Genomic DNA, 20,034 nt, shown 5'->3' on the forward strand with positions numbered 1-20,034 from the left:
TCCTGAGTAGTTGGAACTATCCATATGCACCATCATACCTATTTCCTGATTTAAAAAAAAGTCTGCCTGAATCTTAGCTACTCAGGAGCTAGCGATTTGAGGATGGCAGTTCAAAGCCTGCCTGGCAGAAAAAATCCATGAAACTCTTGTCTCCAATAAAGCACTCAGAAAATTGCAGAAGTGATGCTGTGGCTCAAGTGATAGAATGCTAGCCTTGAACTCAAAAAGGCACTGGGACAGTGCCCAGTCCCTGAGTTCAAGCCCCAGGACCAGCCAAAAAACAAAACCAAGAACAAAAAAAAAGTAAAAACAAATATAGATGATAGACCTACACCAAAGAATATTAAGTGATGTACTCACTATGTACAAAGAGTTATTATCTATGTGATCTTCTGTCTAGCGCTATACTACTGTGAAATGTAATTTTCATGAACAGTAAATGGAAATCTATTTGAGCCAATTCCATCATTACTTAATAAAAAGAAGTAATCTGGAATAACATTTACTGAAGCCTTAGTGTTTATTCTTCACAAAAGAGGCTAGATTAATTCCCTGATAAGGATGCCTAAGATTATTTTTTTTGGTTTTTGGTTTTACATTGGCTTTCCTTTCAACATACATCATCTGGTCCTTATAAATTCTTCTATGATATTTGGCCAACTGTTCTTTAGGTTTATGTGATTATTTTGCTCATTGTGATCAGATTTCTTTTTCCTCTGCAGTCATCGTGGTGCTGTTTGTAACACTGAGGCGGCATAAAAACGAGCCATTAATTATCAAAGATGACGAAGACGTTCGAGAAAACATCATTCGCTACGACGACGAAGGAGGAGGGGAGGAGGACACAGAGGCTTTTGACATTGCAACTTTACAAAACCCAGATGGAATTAATGGATTTTTACCCCGTAAGGATATTAAACCAGATTTGCAGTTTATGCCAAGGCAAGGGCTTGCTCCAGTTCCAAATGGTGTTGATGTCGATGAATTTATAAATGTAAGGCTTCATGAGGCAGACAATGACCCTACAGCCCCGCCCTACGACTCCATTCAGATTTATGGCTATGAAGGCCGAGGGTCTGTGGCGGGCTCCCTGAGCTCCCTGGAGTCCACCACATCAGACTCAGACCAGAATTTTGACTACCTCAGTGACTGGGGTCCCCGCTTTAAGAGACTGGGCGAACTCTACTCTGTTGGTGAAAGTGACAAAGAAACTTGACAGTGGATCATAAATCAATCAATGGAACTGAGCATTCTGTAATATTCTAGGGTCACGCCCCTTAGATACAACCAATGTGGCTATTTGTTTTTTTAGAGGCAAGTTTAGCACCAATCATCTATAAACTCAACCACATTTTAATGTTGAACCAAAAAAAAATAAGAATAAGAATAAAAAATTATATGTTAGGAGGTTATCGATCTTGTGGAGTGTGACTTAAGTATATGGAGTGTCTAGAAGTCTTTGGATATTTGATATTTACTTGACCACCACAGGCAAAGATTGTCTTCCCTGCTAATCGTTAGAGAAATGGTTTTAAAAAAGAGGAAAAAGAAATCAAAATTAAAAGGTGCTTTCTTAGGAAAAACAAAAACATAAACAAAAATGGACCTGCAAGGAATCTGCTGCTGATTTGTGTCTGCTGCAAGAATTTTTATGAATGAATGCAAATGGTTGTTTTCCCCCCTTCACCACAAATGCTAAAGCAATACTTGGTCTGCTGTACATTATGACTTTGGGGAGTTTGGGGGAGGCCTCCTAGATTATACGGTACGGTGACCACACATTGTACATAGTTGTTGGGGCCCCACTCACCAGAGACTGAATAGCATCTTTAAATATTGTGTCGAGCCTTAAAATATTCACATGTTCGTAATCCATTCCAGGGTGGGGGGATTTGTCAAGTCAGTGGTGGGAAAAGAGAAATCCCATCCCAACAGGCTTGTTTTGTAGAAGCAGAATTTCTCCTGGCTCCATCCCACTTCATCCCTCCTTTAGGGGAACACAGAGATAAACTGTATCCCACAGTGAACGACATCAGAGACAGATGGTTTTACGGCTAGCGCGTGAATTTATTTGTTTAATCTTCAAAAATAAATATTTTATCGATGTTCATTAATGCTTTTATTTATTAAGGGTGGTAATCTATAGATTAAAGGACTATATGGGAAAAGCGTAAATGATATCCATTAATAATCCTTTAGATTGTTTTATATGAATATATATATACAATGAATGTTTAATACATGTACATTTTGATGAGATAAGTATGGCAGGCAATATTATCAAAAGGAGAGCTTATAGTCTCTTTAGAGTAGAAAGTGTTATTGTGACTGGTTAATGGCAGAAATCGCATTTTCCCAGAGAAACTTTTAGACTGTTTTCTATTTTGTTCCTAGTAATTGGTGTTTTTACTACAAGCACAAACATCGGAAAGTATATTGACTCCTGTGAATATTTAAACTCTAGACTTTTAGATACTTACCTAAATCCCTGCCCTATTATAATAAACATGTTTCGGGTTTCCCCCACTCTTTTAGAACAGGAACCAATTTGTACATAATTTTATTGCTTATGTTTTTAGCATCTCTGTCCCCAATCATGGTGATACACAGAGTATCTTAGACTACAAAAGACAAATAAAAAGAAAGGAAAAAAAAAGAGAAAAAGAACAGAACTAGAAGATGTGAGCATTCTTTTTAATTTGTCATGCAAAGCTGCCATGTCGGAGTAGAAAATGTATGATAAAACTGAAGCATTACATGCAGATCATTTTAATTTTCTACTTTGCTTTAATGCAATATTGTTTATTTACTCCATGTATTGTATTCAGAGAAACTCCTGTATTGTTTTCCTACTTTGTGAAATATATTTTTATAAATACCTCTGTTGTCATCATTCTTTTCCAACCAAACCAAGTCATATTATGAAAATTATCAGCTCTAATTCTAAAACGTTCAGCCAATTCATATCCATGACTGCTTGTACTTGTAATAGTCATCATGATCAGAGAAGAGATACAGCTTGCTAAGACTACCATGCAAGCATACAACAGAGCCCTAAAATATAGACACAATATCTCAAATGTAGACCAACTGTCTCCTGGGGTCCCTAAAAGAAAGTAAATGAAAGAGCAGGGAATGCCTTCAGACAAGATTACAGATCTAAAATTTTAAAAATAAATAAAGGAACCAGAGAGCCAGAATTGACAAGAGAGACCAAGGCTATGGTCTAGATCTCAAAATTCTCTTCCATTACTAGAGGGCTCCCAAGTGAAATATGTCCATTAGAGCAAGATATCTCATTAGGCAAAAGTAGGTTCTAGTCATCTGCCTTGTAAGTCACAGGCTTGGGATTGATACAGAAAAAAAAATGAATTTGGTTTGAAAACTGGAGGTCCCATCTTTTCTGTGAAAGGAAGTTTGCAGACTGTCCTAGGAGTTTCTTAGCTACACAGTGGCTCATCCAATTCTTATCTAAGGCTTATTGTCTTAAAACAATTGATGCTTTATGCTTATCCTACCAGCTACTAAACACTTCCATGAAGTCGAAGAAAGGGTCCAATCTAATTTCTCATTCCCCAGTTTAGCACACAGTATCTTTAAAAAGCTCTTGGTGAATGTGAATTATTAATAGTGGTTTCAGTAGTAATCAATAGTGATATTACATCTTATATATTCTAAAGCAAGGTAAAAACATATTTTTGAGATTTATCTTGTTCAAGTGACTTGTTGCTATTTTATTTGTACTGCAGTGCTGTAGGTAAAACAAACATATTTAACAGAACTAGTTATTATTCTAGGAACATAAACTCTGTATATTTGAATGCTGGAAATCAATATAATAAACTCTCATTGTAGGATTTGAGGGGAAGGAGATATTGTCTTGTGTACCAATTGTCCAAATATTCCCACAAAATTTACATTCTCCAGGAAGAAACAATGAATAGAGAAACTATTTTCTAGTTTCCTTTCCCGGCACCTCACTCCCAATTTATGAATTAACGTGAATTTCAAGTTTTGTAATAGTGAGTAAATTCAGTTATATAGCTATGGTTGTAGCTCATAATATGACTATACTAATTAACTATATCTTTAGAACATCCTGAACATAAAATTCTGAACACACACACACACACACACACACACACACACACACACACACACACACACACACACACACACACACCAATTTGTTGAAGCTTTTATTTTAGCAATTGGCTTTCCAGAACTTTTCCAACCAAAAGAGTTAAATGAGATCCAATCTTTAAGAGGACTTCACACATTCAATCCTCAGTATGTTAAGTAATACCATTTTAAATTTATTAAACAGATTATTTTGTAGCCATGCATCGCTTCCTGTTCTGCCTGCATTAACACATCAGTATGAATCTCACACATCTATGGAGAGTTCTTTTTCACACAGAATACTTCTTCAATCCATAGGCATTTCATTGTGTCTGAGGAGTTTGTGTGTATCCCAAACAATAGTCCTTTTCTATCCTTTGAAAAGTTCTCTGCCTAATGGCAAAGAACTGTTAATTCAGTGCCAAATGAAGTAGAATTATCCTCCTCTGCCTACCACATAACTGAGTGTCTCCTGTCAAGGGAACTGAGTCATCTCTGGTGATTGGAGACCACATGGGATCCATTCGATCTCAATGCTGTCTATTATGTGACAAGACCAAATTACAAAGACATCCCTCAACCCTCCAACATCACATGTCATGGGAAAATAAGAGGCTCTTCATTATAATTTATATTATGAATGCTGTTACTGTAATTTTTAAAAATAATCTATAGCAAGATGACTAACACGTGTTACCTTTCTCAATCAGAACTGCGATTTGTAGAATCTGAAACTTACGGTATGTCTTAGAAGAAAATGAATGGGCAAATTGACGTGGACACATAAAAGAAAAGAAAACATAGACTCACTGGCTTCACCAGTAAAGCAAGAATGTTTAGAAATAGTCAGATGTGTCTTTGAGAGAGTTTGCTTAATCATATGTTTAAAGTAAGACGAGTCTCCGCATGAGACTGAGAAATCTCCTAGGAGCAGCCGGATTCCACACTGAGACACAGCAGAGTGCTGGGCTCTGCTGTATTTTGGAGAAGGAAAAGCGGGTGCTGAGAGCTAAGTAGCCAATTACTTTTTATAGCCCCATAAGGACTGGAGGCAAGTAGTCCCTTCCAACAAGTTGTATTATGCGATCACTGGCTTCGCAGGGAATCTCACGAATGTATAACCTTATGATTGCCTTTTTGATTGAAAGTTCCATCTGAGATCAAGGCAGTGCAACCAGTAATAAGATTTCAAAAAAATCCCATCTCTGGCACTGTCGGAAAGGTTGAGCATGACTGAAATCCCATCATTGCCAGTCAAAAAGATAAGGTAACAGTGGGCAATCCTATAAAGGCTGTATAAATGCACCATTTAAACATGAATATCAACATTGGAAAGAATATACACACATTTATGGATCAATAGACACACAGTCAACATACACGCCATACCAATGAACAAAGACATAAGTGAATGTACACACATAATTAAATTTCTAGAGATAATTGATACTTATTTGTTTTCATTTTACAAACTCATAGACTGCCAAAATTCTGGAATGATGGCTTTTTGTCTTCCTGAATCTCTCCTTGAATTTAAAAGCAATTGGATTGAGAGTTGAAAGGATTTAAAATCCAGAGCTCTCATTTGTGAACATAACTGGGATAAAAATTAAATACCTTGGGCTGGGAAGGTGGCTCAGTGGTAGAGCACTTGTCTTGCATGCATGAGGCCCTGGGTTCGATTCCTCAGCACCACATAAGCAAAAAGAAAAAAGCCGGAAGTGGCGCTATGGCTCAAGTGGTAGAGCACTAGCCTTGAGCTGAAGAGCTGAGGGACAGCACCCAGGCCCAGAGTTCAGGCCCCACAAGTGGACCCCCCCAAAAAAAATTAAATACCTTGTGTGATGAAGCTGGATTTTGATGTTTATGTATCAATTTTATGGAGAAAATAACTGCAGAATATAGTTGATGGGAAATAGTTTTACTATAGATTTTTATATTTCTACATTTTCAATATACCTTTACTTCCAATGTTACTTAGTAGGCCAAATAGAATTGAATATAATGTTTGATTGGTATTGGTGTTTTTATAATTATAGAAGCTAATGTGTATTATTAGGCATTTAATTTTTATCATTTTATTCATTTATTCATTAAGCAAAATACTCTTGATATTTAATGTATTTTGGTCCTAGTGTTTAGGACCAGGTCCTAATATTATAGGGGATATGAAATTAAAAATTCCCCCTGCTTTGGTGGACAAAAATTTTATCTACTACTTTTTCTGAGTATCTTCCAGTATGTGAATTTAGTACATGGGTTATATGAAGAAAATAAATGTAATGACATTGTCCACATGCTTCCTTATTTATAAAATGGAGTTGATCCATTACATCTAAACTAATTGTTGATACTTTCTTTGCCTGTGGTTAAATAGTATTTGAATCTCAATTTAGGTTTAGGTTAGTCTGATTATAGTTGCATGATTTTTTTGTTTAGTCAATCTATCTGTACTTATGAGGCTTGAAACTATAAATACAAAGTAAAACATAAACAGTATTTAGAAAGTACAGAGAAGAAAAAGAACTTTCAATAGCAAGACTTAAGGAAGTTTCATGGAGAGATTTTTTTAAGATAAGAATTGAACAATGAGTGCACAACAACCTAAGAGAACAAATTATAACAACTAGAACCTGCAAGGAATAATAACACATGTTGGCCATTTCAGAAAGATCCAGAATTTGAATGCGCAGAGGAAGTTTTAGGTTGCCTAAATTGTGATGTGTTTTCTGGGTGAGAAAAACAAAATTTTAGGAAATTACAAGTCTAATATAGATAAGAGTTGAACTTTGGTCTCCTGAGAAGTTCTAGAATTGTGAAATTGTGTTTCTGGTACATGCACTCCTTTTCTTTCATTTGCAACAGTTTCCTCTAGTTGTCAACCAATGGGCATGTGCTGAAGGTTTTGGTGTCTGTGTGCAATCTTCTTCCAGTTCAAGTTTTCTGTCACCATCTGATTCTCACCTTAAATACAAGTATTATGTCTAGCAGGGGTCCCTACTAATAGATAATTGCTATCTCTATTATTATCCACAGATTACAGAAGAGGGTTGCTAGGAGGAGTAACACAGGATGCTGCATAAGGAAAATGGAGAAGAATGACTTCAATGAACTCAGAAGCCAGGACCACACAATGAAATATGAGGTCACAAAAGGCAAATGTTAATTCCTTCATCTCTTCTCTGCACATGCAAAGGTCTCCAGGGCTATTGTATGACTACATAAATATGAGCAAGATTTTTTCTTAAGTATTATCTAAGTATTACTGATCACAAAGCTCTACGGATCATAGCTTGGAAAATGATTTCTGGTTTCTATCGTATTCTTTCCCTTGATGAAACAAACCTTCCTCTAATCGGTTTCTAGGTGTTCTTTAACTCAAGTGCTGCTCTTCAGAGCTATTCTATATTTGTGAAGCCTGACTGTTGAATATGGTGAATGGATTATGTAGGCTCAGTGTTTGAGCTACAAATAAGAACGTTGGAAACAAACTTTAAATATTCCTTCCTAACCCCTGAAACAATATTCTTTTCTACAAAATTCAATTTGTGTGAAAGAAAAAAATATATGTGAAACACGCTTCTCATCTCTCAAAACCCTGATGTATAATTGGATCATTTGTAAAAGCCAATGCACGACTGAACACGAGATTTGGCTACATGAAAGAGAAGAGTTTACAGTATTCTAAGAAAAACGGAGACGACTATCAGATGCACCAAGGCATGGTATCTTGATAGAGCGGTATTATAATGACTATTTGGCTGTTATCTTAGTAGTGTAAGAGATTAAAGCCAGGGTATGTTCTAGGAACCTGACCATGTAGTGATGTTGGGATGGGATGTTTCTCGATAGGCTGTACTGCTACAGACTTTCAAAATGTGTAATTCTCCATGTGACAATTTTCAAACTTTATTTATTTAGCAAACATGTACTGAGGGTAGTCTACTAATGTAGATCCTGGGAATAGAGCAAGAATCAGCACAGAGTAAAAGAAAAATTGTGTAAACTGGAAAATGGAAAGAAATTAGACTAACAGCAGATAATAGGATAAAAATAAAATGGATGCATAAAATTCTAAACTATTTACATGGAGTAGACTGAGTGATATTTGAATGCCATTGTTCATGATAAAAGCAAACAAGAGCAAAGTTAGACATGTTTGTTGTTTTGTTCCATGTACTAAACCAATGCATATTTAGTAAATTCAAATGACTACCAGATAATAGTGGAGAAAGACACTTTGCAAAAAGATGTAGAGGGCAGAGGAGAGGCTGCAATATTCAGATCCTTGCTTTTCAGTATTAGGTATTCCAGTTCGCTTGATAGAAAAGAAGTGATTGAGCCATGTGCCTCATCTCTGTACTACTGGCTAATGGGGAGGCTGAGATCTGACGATCAAGTTTCAAAGCCAGCCTGGGCAGGAAAGTCTATGGTACTTTTATCTCCAATTAACCAATAACAGCAATAACAACAAGCCATAGTTGAGCTGTAGCTCAAGTGGTAGAGCATTAGCTTTGAGCACAGAAGCTCAGGGAGAGTTCAAGGCCTAGAACCATTACAAAAAGAAAGAGAGAAGGAGAGAAAAAGAAAGAAAGAAAAAAGAAAGAAAGAAAGAGAGAGAGGGAGGGAAGGAAAGAGGGAGGGAAGGAGAGAGGGAAGGAGAGAAAGAAAGAAAGAAAGAAAGAAAAAAGAAAGAAAGAAAGAAAGAGAAGGAGGGAGGGAGGAAGGAAGGAAGGAAGGAAGAAAGGGAGAAAGAAAAAAAGAAAGGAGAGAGAGAGAAGAGGGGGAGAGAGAGAGGGAGGGAAGGGAAAGAAAGAACTTGAGAGGATATAAAAGCATTGGAATGACACAATTGGATTATAGTTGATAAAGATCACTTTAAATCCTACATGAAAATAAGGCTACAGGACACCAGAATGAAAGCAAGGCATCCAGACCAGAGGTCAATACTTTAGCCCAAGGAAGAAATTGCATTGGTAATGCAGACAAAAGAAAGAGAACTCATGCATATATTTGGATATAAAATTCATAATCTCTATTGATATATTTGGTGTGTGAAATGAAGGAAAGATGGATTTTAAGGAGGACTCCCAGACTTTATTTTTAATTTGCACCACTAAGAGATTAGTGGAACCTTTACAAAAATTGAGAAGACAGTGATTAAGTAACATCAAATTTATACCCTGCACCCTACTTCTATAATGATTCACCACAGTAAAACACTGAAATGGTTATCCTATAGAAAGTTGTAAATGATGTTTTAAGACTGTAGGAATTAAGATTTGGCAGAGAAACAAAACTAATTGTATATATTTATATACTTTTTTTATGTGTGTATACATAGAACACAGCAGTACATAGGGTGGCAGAGAGTGAGATTTAGTGAGAACTGAACTCATTATGACTCCCACAATCTGCTTTCGGTGAGTGAGAGTCCTGGAGGTTGGGCGGGAACAAAACAAACACAAAACAGGGTATAGTACAGTCTGAGTCTATAGATCTGAGGATCAGAAGAGTCAAGTATCCTAAGAATCCTAATCTTAAAACATGAGAAAATGAAATAGCTCGGCAAACACAAAAGACTAAAAGGGTTCAAGTTCTTCTTTTCCCTTTTGTAGGTCCTCAAAGAATTCATTAATGCCTACTACATCACAGAAGAAATGTATTTCACTGAATCTACCCACTCAAATCCTGGTGTGGTTCTGAATCATGCTTACAAGAATAGCCATAAATAATGTTTAATCTATTCACTAAATGGCTCAGTCAGGTTGACGCATAAAATTAACCATCTCAGGGACAATCTTGAATGCATTACCACATTGATTTTGATTCTTCTGTACGTAAATACTTGGGTCAAATATAATTCACAAGACATTTGATTAGCATTAAGAACAATTCTTCAGTCAGACTGATTGCTTTATAATTTTAGGTATCTAGAAATGAAAAACAGAAAGAGGTTACAGTTAGTGGGGTTTTCTTGGCTAATGTGAGATGGATGCATAACTGGAAATATTTCTTAATGGAAAGGAGGAAGTGAAATCCTGAAACATTTATCTATACTTACACAAAGCAAGAAAAATGCACATGTAGCATTATATATAAATATGTCATGCCCAGGAAGCATTCTTGAAATAAATCTATTCTCTTTGGACTGAATACTAATCCTCAAAGGAAAAAAATATGGTTGGTCTTTATGGTTTAGCTATGAGTTTTGAGCATCTAGGAAAAACATTGTTAAACAAAAAGTTTTATTTGTTTATTGCCACTTTCTGATAAAGTGCATATGGTTCTCTGAAAGGTGATGATTTAGGCACTTAATAAATATTGGTTGCATAAAAATGCAGTTAGAACAGTCTAGATATATAAGTCTTTTGTAAAATAAGACTAAGAAATTCTTATGTAAAATACTAATCCCAAAAGATGCAGCAAATTGGTTATTTATTTTGCTATACACCATAATACTACATACCATGATGCTTGGTGCAAGACAGTAATACTCTTTTTCTTGGTTTGAAAGCAACTAGTCTCATATGATTATTTGAGACTTATTCATAAACACTTTTAATCATATGATTGTGTTTTTATCCTGAATGTTTCATGATATTGATTGGGCTCTACAATACAGATCCTTACGGTAAGGGTTATACATAGACAAAGATAATGTCACAGGTGAAAATCAGTTGGCCATAAATACTTACTGCATCAACAGAACATGTACTGTGTACCTTAAAACCTGGAAACAAAGACCAGAAAATTAAAGCCATCTCATTGCTTTATAGAAAATCAGGCTATCCAATAGGATATTAATAAGTAACACCTATTCCTGGAAATGTAAATATAATCTAGAATATTCATTGACTATCAAAGACAAAGACCATATATGAATGTTTCAAAATATGCATTTAAAAATAAAGAATTTGAGATTAAAAAGGCATCTGGAAACAAGGAAATAAACATAGAAGGAAACATTTTTAATTTAATGATGTCAGTCTACTCAAATTCTATATCAGGTAAAATTATTAATAAAATTATTGAGCATATTCCTTTATTATAAGATTTTTAAAACATCTGGGAATGTGGCTAAGTAGTAGTGTTTACTTAGCATGTATGAATCCCTCGGTTCGATTCCTCAGTATCACATAAACAGAAAAAGCTGGAAATGGAGCTATGGAACAAGTGGTAGAGTGCTAGCCTTGAGCAAAAGAAGCTCAGGGACAGTGCTCAGGCCCTGAGTTCAAGCCCCAGGACTTGCAAAAAAAAAATTTTTTTTAAAGAAATGCTGTAGTTATAGATTTGGTTCAGTATAATGGAGGAAGTCCTGACTACAGTCACTGGACATGAAATAGCACAAAGCTTTTGAGGTGTGTGAGAAGGTAGAGCATACATTCTTATTTATATACAATATCTCCAGAAGCATAGACATTTTGACATTTTGGTGAACAAATTATTGAAAATAGCACTTAAATCTCAATTATAAGTCATTGATGAAAGTTCAAATGAAGAAGGGCAAGCAAAGGCAGTCATACTATTTTATGTATGTATTTTTAAATGGAACCAGGGAATTAGAAGGGAGGGTTGGGGTTGGGAGCAATGGGGGAGAATTATGAATGAGGTGATATAGATCAAGGTGTATTGTACTCATAAACAGACATGTTCAAATGAAACCCCTCTGTATGACTACTTAATGATAATAAATTGTTTAAAAGAGAAATCAGTTAAAGTACTAAGGATGCTAATTCCTCACAATGCACCTACATTTCCCACTTTACTACAATCATACTTATAAACTGAAATTGTGACCAATTCCTTTATTTCCAAATGTTATTTCATTTTTATTGAGTTCCATTTTTTGTTAAAAACTAGTAGTAAGGTACAGAAGAAGAATAAGTGTTCTTCACACTAATAGGAAGTAAATACATACTACTAATTGGTAAAAATGTAAATTATCAAAACAACCAAAAGCACAAAATGAAAACCACCAAAGTGCATGAAATTCTTGGTGGTGGTACAGAAGCAGACTCAATTACATGAGTGAAGAATCCAACCTGGTTTGCATTTAAAAATCATAAGCTGTCACTAAATTTATGAGATGCCTTAAAAATGATGAAAGGAAGTGTGTTTCATGCTTCATCTCTTATGACCTAAGAAAGTTGTATTAGTATACAAACTGTTGTATGGATCCATAGGTGAACATATACAATAGTACTTACTGTACTCTTTTCTACATGAGTTGTGGAAGGAACTCAATGAATGAGTAGAAGAACAAATACTTATCATCTTCACTGAATAAGTTATAAGTGCTTACTCTGGGTCTTTTGGAAATAATAAGATAAATCTGCAGAAGCCAACACAGTTCCATCTTACAAATATTTTCAAAGGAAATATATGTAAAAAAGGGAATGAAACTTAAGACATAGTAACTACCACATTAGGTAAAGACATATCCATGTCAGTGTTTTACTCAATTAATGTTGCTCATGTTAAGAAAGAAAAGGCTCAGCTATTGACCCCTACAACCCAAAATAGAAGTACAACTAAAAGTCAAAATAGAACAAGTGATATAAAATATGCTTAGATAAACAGTAAATGGTACATGATATGAACTTCATTTTTGGTGGAAAGGAAAGAATCATGAAAAAGATTCATGACAGGTCGTATATGGCGAAGAACCCAACTAAGACAGAAACTCTTTCCTGAGATGATATATATGGGCAGAGAAGCAGGAATCCAGGTGATTTTGATAAGTAATCTGAGTAAAAGGTGGAGATTTCCCCTTATACTTCAAATTTGGTGAAATGCCCAGACAACTCCCTAAGCCCTCTTACAGGTCATAATCAACATTCCCACACAGTAAACTTTTAGAAATCCTATTGCAATAAAAATTATTTTATTTTATTTATATCAGTCTTTTTTCAAAGGCAAATACTTACATTTTTAAAACTGAAAACAGAAACAATTTCTTCTTCAATTAGTGCATTTTTAATTGTGAAAATACTGTACAGAGGGGTTACAATTACATGGGCAAGATAATGAGTACATTTCTTATCAAGCATTGTAGCCTCCTCTTTTGTTTCCCCTTCGCAGCCCTTCCCATCCTCCCCCCGCCCCCCCCATCTTGCCCCCAACCCCCCCCAAAGTTGTGAAGTTTGTTTTCAACATAATGTCTTGTACATCTCATTGTTGCAATGGGTCCACCGGTATCCCTATTTAAACAATTTTTTTTTAATGTGCTAGAAACAAAGTATATTTTAAGCCACGTTATTGGAATCAGTTGATGAACAGGATGTGTGTGTGTGTGTGTGTGTGTGTGTGTGTGTGTGTGTGTGTGTGTGTGTGTGTGTGTGCGCGCGCGCGTCTGTCTGTCTGTCTGTCTTAGGGCTTGAGGGCTTAAGTGCTCTCTCTGAGCTTTTGTGGTCAAAGCTAATGCCTCACCACTTGAGCCACTGCTCCACTTCTGCCCTTTTAGTAATTAATTAGAAATAAGAGTCTGAACCATGGTTCAGACTCCTGAATATTACCAAGCTCAAACAGGTCTTTTGAAGAGGTAGATAGGAGCAGGGCACTGGTGATGGCTCATGCCTGCATTCCGCCTGACTCAGAAAGCTGAGATCTGAACGTCGAGGTTCAAAGCCAGCCCAGGCAGGAAAGTTCATACAACTCTTATCTCCGGTTAACCAGAACAAAGCCCAAAGTGGAGCTGTGGCTCCATTGGTAGAGGGCTTGCCTTGAGCATAAAAGCTCAGGAGCAGTACTCAGGCCCTGACTGGCACACAAAGAGAGGGAGAGAGGGGCAGGGAGAGAGAGAGAGAGAGAGAGAGAGAGAGAGAGAGAGAGAGAGAGAGAGAGAGAGAGAGAGAGAGAGAGAGAGAGAGAGAGAGAGGAGGCAAGGACAGAGAAAGAGAGAGAGAGAAAGGGAGGGGGAAGGATTCAGGGGGGAGGGAGGGGGCAGGGAGGCAGGGGGGAGAGAGAGAGAGAGAGAGAGCAGCGAAAGTAGATAGGGTAATCAGATCCATTTTCCTTCCTCTTGGGGTGGTCTATCTTAAGGCTATCCTCCTATATTTGCTTGGCATCTGCAATACTCATATTTCTGTGACGAATGTAATCACTAGTTAAACAGTAAGATAAGTCACAGACTTTTCTCACACAGAGCTAATTGGAGGGAAGAATTTAACACATGGAGATAATGAAGCTCTGTGACCTACTGTATATGACAACATTTAAAGGCACTGGGAAAGATGGGAGAAACTGTAAATGGCACTGTAATGGCTGTGTGGCACCGAGATCAGATATGAGTCAGCATGCCTTAGTCAGCCACTCTAGTAAAACTTGACGAACAGAACAGACTACGTTACGTATAAATAAATCATCTTAAATGTTCATGCTTTTGAGATGAAAGAAGATTTAAACTAGCTAGAAAAACTTCACATTTAAATATGACCAAGAAACTCTGCCAGAAAAGTATGAAATTGATTTGAAAATGTCTAAATAGGGTAAAGACAATATGAAAAAGCATAACTTCTCCATACAAGGACACAGAACTTTTGTTCTATAACATGTTGTCTACGAAGTGAGAAAGACCATCTGTAAGAATGCAGGCCTTTGGGAAGTTGTTCTCATGAGTATATATGACTGACCTGGAAACTTGCAGGAATTCATGATCAGTTTTATCATTGTTCACAGTAGGGGTGCCATGTTCATGTCATGCTATTCTTTCCTCTTTGGGAATATTCCAAAAAGGCTCCTGCTGAATATATAGCATTTCACAATGTAACAGTCTAGGTTAGGCTCAAATTTTTTCTACATTGGCGTGTGAAAATATTAAGCATCAATGAAGACAGAAAACAGTGCTGTTAACTTCATAGCTCAGGGAAGGTTTTGCAATCATACATCATAATGATTGCTTTTTAATCCAGAATTGAGAGTGGATAAAGATGGTGCACACTCTTTGTAATATAAAGAATTATAAACAATTTCCCAAATGTGCTTCTGGGAGAGTGATGATGATGTCTATAAATTGTTTCATGAGAGAGCTTCATGACTGGACAAAGATCTTATGTGTCAGATCATCAAAACAATGTCTTACAGTGCATGTCTCAAACCCATCACTAAAGTCAAATCTTGAAAAAGTAATCTTCCAATCAACTAAATAGAGACAATGGTAAGTGATTCAAAATTAGGGATATATGAATAGTTGCTTTAAACGCCAGAGTTCCTTGTAACCATGAATGATTTCAGCATGACTATGTTGACAAAGGAAGGTTCTACTCAGATTCCACTCTGAAATTGTTCCAAGTCTACTTTTCTCCTGACTACTTTCTTTGGAAGCTAGCTTTTTGGCTGATTCTCTTCTGACCAGTCTTCTCTAATGTCATGCTTTGCACCTCAAATTTGATTCTTCTTCCACCTCCAAGACTGGCTGAAACACTTCTTTGAATAAAATCACTGGCTTTTTCATGACTGATTCTTTGGATATGGAAATGCAGTCTTTCAATTCTGAAAAGCTTAGAACTGAGTGACTGTCATGTTCAATTTGCTGACTGACCTTCTGGATTACATCCTTAGATAGGAAGAGTTCTATTGGCTTCTATTGGGACTGAAAATCAAAAACAAGACAAGAATAGGTGTGAGGCAATGTTCAGGGAGGAAAAGTATAACATCACAGATAAGAGATGAGAAGATGGTTTAGTGATTTCATAATTTTAATATATATATTCTTAATCCTGACTAAATAATGAACATAAATGGTTACCAAAACCAGAAAGAAAGCTGAAGTTGTATTTTCAGTGTAAAGAGGAAGAATATGGCAAAGCAGGTAATTGTCCCATTTTATCTGATGGGATCTCACTGAAAGTAAAAAGAGTTGAACTGTTAATAGATCAGACACTCGGGATGCTATTTTCATTAGCTTGTATGCTATATCAACAAAATATGTGCTATTTTTTAAGATCATGGTATAGATTAAGGATTTGGGATTAGAAACTAAAATACCTACATACAAATCATGTTTTCACCTGATATCAAGGTCAGCGATTTATATTCCATGGGTGGCTCACCCTCATGAGATACTTCTGGGAGATCCCACTCACTTGCATCCAAAGGATTTCTGCAAGGGACTCAAACCACTTCTGCCATACAAGTGAGTTCTGCAAAGTCCTTCATTCAAATAGGATCACAACATGCTCTAATTTTTCACAGCATTTGTCACGTGTGTTTTGCTCTACTCCAGAAAAATCAGATTTTTCTCATTTCCTGTTTTTTTTTTAAAAGGGGGGTGGTGAAGTGGGGCTCTGGTCACTTTTTGCCATGATTTCACTACATCTACAAGGCAAGCATGTTAAGCAACAAGATTGCCAAGATAATCTGACTTATCCTTTATCTTGTACATTATATTTTGACAAAATTCACCATTATAGCCCCAAAATTCAACTTAAAGTGCAACTTGCAGACTTTTCCCATACTTCTGATGCTTATGACATAGTCCATAACTAACAGAACTCATGGTTTCTAGAGACCATGGGCCTCTGCTGGTCCCAACAACTGGAAAGAAATGGTATTTTTGTGAACACACCTGCTAAGATGGAAAAAGGCACGTACCTCAGCCAATGACATTATGTTATAAAAGATATCAAATTCTCATTCATGCAAGGAAATTTAGCACCAAGGTATGTAAAATTACTCTCTCCCTTACGCACCTGACTCTGGAAAAGTTTAAATAGCTCTCTACCCAGCAAAAAAGTAAAAACAGATTTAAAAAAAAAGAAAAAGTAATCCAGTCTTTTTCAACAGACACCTGTCATGTATTTATTTGCTCCACAGCCCAAAGCTTATTGAGTACCCACATCTGCAGAAATTATACTGAATTCTAAATACACAACTGCAAATAAACATAGCATACTCCCTGCCTTCCTGGATCTAACAGAGTGGTAGGTGTCAACAAATCTAAACATACATGTTAAAGAGCCCAAATTATATATTGTGTAAGGGTTTCCTATGTAGCAAAGGCAGAATAGTGGAGGCATGGCCAAGCTTCAATACAGCGTGGTGTGGAACTGGGTTAGTTTGGGGAAGAAATCAGAGGAGATCTTGTAATCTGTCATTTCCAAGAGAAATGTGGGGTTTTGTTCCCCTAAGTCACATAGAAACACTGAAATAAGTGGAGAGTCCTGAAGTGTTATGAAGAAAAATTTTGTGAATCTATAAAAGAAAATAATTAGGGAGCCTGACTTCACAGAGGTAGCCAGTAATTCTGCACATAAGAAAAAAATGGCATTTAAGCTAACATTTAAAGGACAAGAAACATGTTAACCAGGTCAGAAGAGAAATAAGAAGAGAAACAGGGATTAAAAGGTAGTCTATCTCAAAGTTGAAAAGACCTTGACTATTTTGAAAGTAAAAGGAAGAGGCTGAGAGTAGTGGCAAATTCTTATAATCCCAGGTACTCAGGAGTTGGAGGTAGTGAGATCATAGTTCAAAACCAGCATGAATCAAAGTTTGAGAATATCAACACACACACACACACACACACACACACACACACACACACACACACACACACACACACACACACACACACACACACACACGCACACACTCTCTGAAAGAAAAAAGATATGGTTCAAGTGGCAGAGTAATTACTTAGCAAATCAAGGCCCTGAGTTCAATCCCCAGTATCTCAATAAAGAAAGAAAGAAGTTGAAAAGTAGGGAATAGCAATGTTGTATTACATAAAATTGGATTGGACGATGGAGAGATGAACAGTGGAAAATTTCATAGACCTTGTAGATTACTGTGACTAATATTCAATATAAGAACTAACATCTTGCTGGTACGATGCATGATGGCATTGATAGGGAAGAAATAAATGGAGTGGAAATGCCAGAAAAAGAGAGAGACACAGAAAGACAACAGAGAAAGAGAAACTAAAAAAAAAAACACAAAAACAAAGACAAAGACAGAGAGAGACAGAAAGAAAGATAGAAGGAAGAAAGGAAAGGAAGGAGGGAGGGAGGGAGAGAGGGAGGGAGGAAAGAAAGAAGGGAGGGAGGGAGGGAGGAAGGAAGGAAGGAAGGGAGGAAGGAAGGATGAAAGGAGGGAAGGAAGGAAGGAAGGAGGGAAGGGAGGGAGGGAGGGAGGGAAATCAAATTAGGTATGACCTGATAACCTGTGTGGATGTGGATGCTATGTGGATGTGTACTGTTTAGTGAAATAACATAGTAATTAAGAGGATAAAAGATAGCTCAGTTACTAAACTAAGATACAGTTAAAGAGAAGACAGGAGAACGGTTTGAAAATGAATGTAGATGGCTACAAGGAAACTCTCAGAAATTGATGTAGTGGGGGCCAAGGGAGACAAGGCTCAAAGGGTTGTTTGCCTGGCGAAATGAGCTGAATGATTTAGTGAGATGCAGATCGAATTTGCCTTTGGTGACCATTTCAAACACATAGGGAAGTAGACTGGATTGAACAAAGTACATTAAACCAAACCAAGTAGATAAAAAGAAAGAATGGGTGATGAAGGTGTCGAGACAGTATCTCTTAGCTTGGAGTTCAGTGGCAAATTCTTTCAGAGAGCTAATTATAAGGGCATATAGAGTCAGAAGAACATTTCAAAAAAAAGCCCCTCTAAGCAATTAATCAGTATTCATAAAACCGTAAACAAAAAGATTATTCTAACCACTGTGTGAAAAGCTACATATTATCAGATGACTAGCATCATAGCTGTTCTTGTCATCCTAGGGCAAGTAATGGTAATACTTAAAACACCCTGAAAAAGAGAAAGAGAGAGAGAGAGAGACAGAGAGAGAGAGAGAGAGAGAGAGAGAGAGAGAGAGAGAGAGAGAGAGAGAGAGAGAGAGAGAATAATGAGAGAAGAAAGTTCAGACAAAGCAATCAAGCATGCTTCGCTGAGGATGTGTTATTTGCATAGCAACCTGAGGCAAAGTGTCATCTGGTATGGCTCTAGAAGAAGACTATGTAACTAAGAAGCAGAAAAGAATCGAGACAAGGGAGAAATAAATCCCTCAGACTTACCCAAGCTTTCCCTGAATGAAAGCATACATATAACCCAATGGAAGTCAGGTGCTATTGCCTTCCATAAGGTTTCATACATCTTTAAAGTCCATGGTACAAGCGCAGCACCAGTGGCTCACACTTGTAATCTAGCTACTCAGGAGGTTAAGGTCTAAAGATTGTGGTTTGAAGCCAGGCCTGGCAGAAAAGTCCCTGTGAGACTCTTATGTCCAACGAAGCACCAGAAAACCAGAAGTGGAGCTCAAAGTAGTAGAGCACTAGCCTCGAGCAAAAGAGCTCAGGGACAGCACCTAGGCCCTGAGTTCAAGCCTCAAGACTGACAAAACAAACAAACAAAAACCCTATGGTACAAACTTACTGGAAAGGTCTATCATAGACCGCTGTCAAGGTTTTGTGGTTTTTTTTGTTTTGTTTTTTTGTTTTTTTTGTTTTTTTTACCTCAGACAGTCTCACCATGCGTCTTTGAATTTTTTTCTTAAAAGTTCAAAATCAATTTCTGCATAGTATATGCTTTTCAAACTATATACCTTTTCAAACTATTTACTCTCCTTTGTAAGAAGAGTTGGCTAAAAACAACAACTTGTATTTGGTGCAAAACCATGTAACAAATATATTAAAAGTGTGACATCGGACTCCTATAATTGCTAAGATGCCATAACCTGATGTTTAAGCTACTATGAAGTGACTACTGGCTTTAGGAACATTTTATATTTTATTAGTATAATGATAGAGTTCACAGTTATCTACAGCCTATAATTATATCCATTCAGAGTAGCACTGAATTTCTGCATTAATTATAATGAGAATTAATGGGTGGTTATATGGGGTTTCTGCTGCAAGGGGAAAATTTTGGTGCTAATTACTCTTAGATAGCCAGAAATG

General features: G+C 36.7%; 1 protein-coding gene across 4 annotated transcripts in view; it reads left to right on the forward strand.

The window, feature by feature from the left end:
* LOC138815454 (cadherin-8) overlaps positions 1-8,185 on the forward strand; it is a 360,916-nt gene extending 352,731 nt beyond the window's left edge. For 2 of the 4 annotated variants that reach the window (XM_070004891.1, XM_070004892.1), the window contains exon 12: positions 723-2,878. In XM_070004891.1, coding sequence (XP_069860992.1) covers positions 723-1,216 — 494 coding nt within the window. In that variant the 3' untranslated portion in view covers positions 1,217-2,878. Of the gene's footprint in view, positions 1-722; positions 2,879-7,158 lie in introns of those variants that run through there. The other 2 variants (XM_070004893.1, XM_070004894.1) reach the window with 2 other exon arrangements.
* Positions 8,186-20,034: the final 11,849 nt, after the last annotated feature.

The sequence above is a fragment of the Dipodomys merriami genome, unplaced genomic scaffold (assembly GCF_024711535.1).
Source record: "Dipodomys merriami isolate MVZ:Mamm:240054 unplaced genomic scaffold, mDipMer1.0.p SCAF_64, whole genome shotgun sequence".
In the NCBI taxonomy this organism is placed as follows: domain Eukaryota; kingdom Metazoa; phylum Chordata; class Mammalia; order Rodentia; family Heteromyidae; genus Dipodomys; species Dipodomys merriami.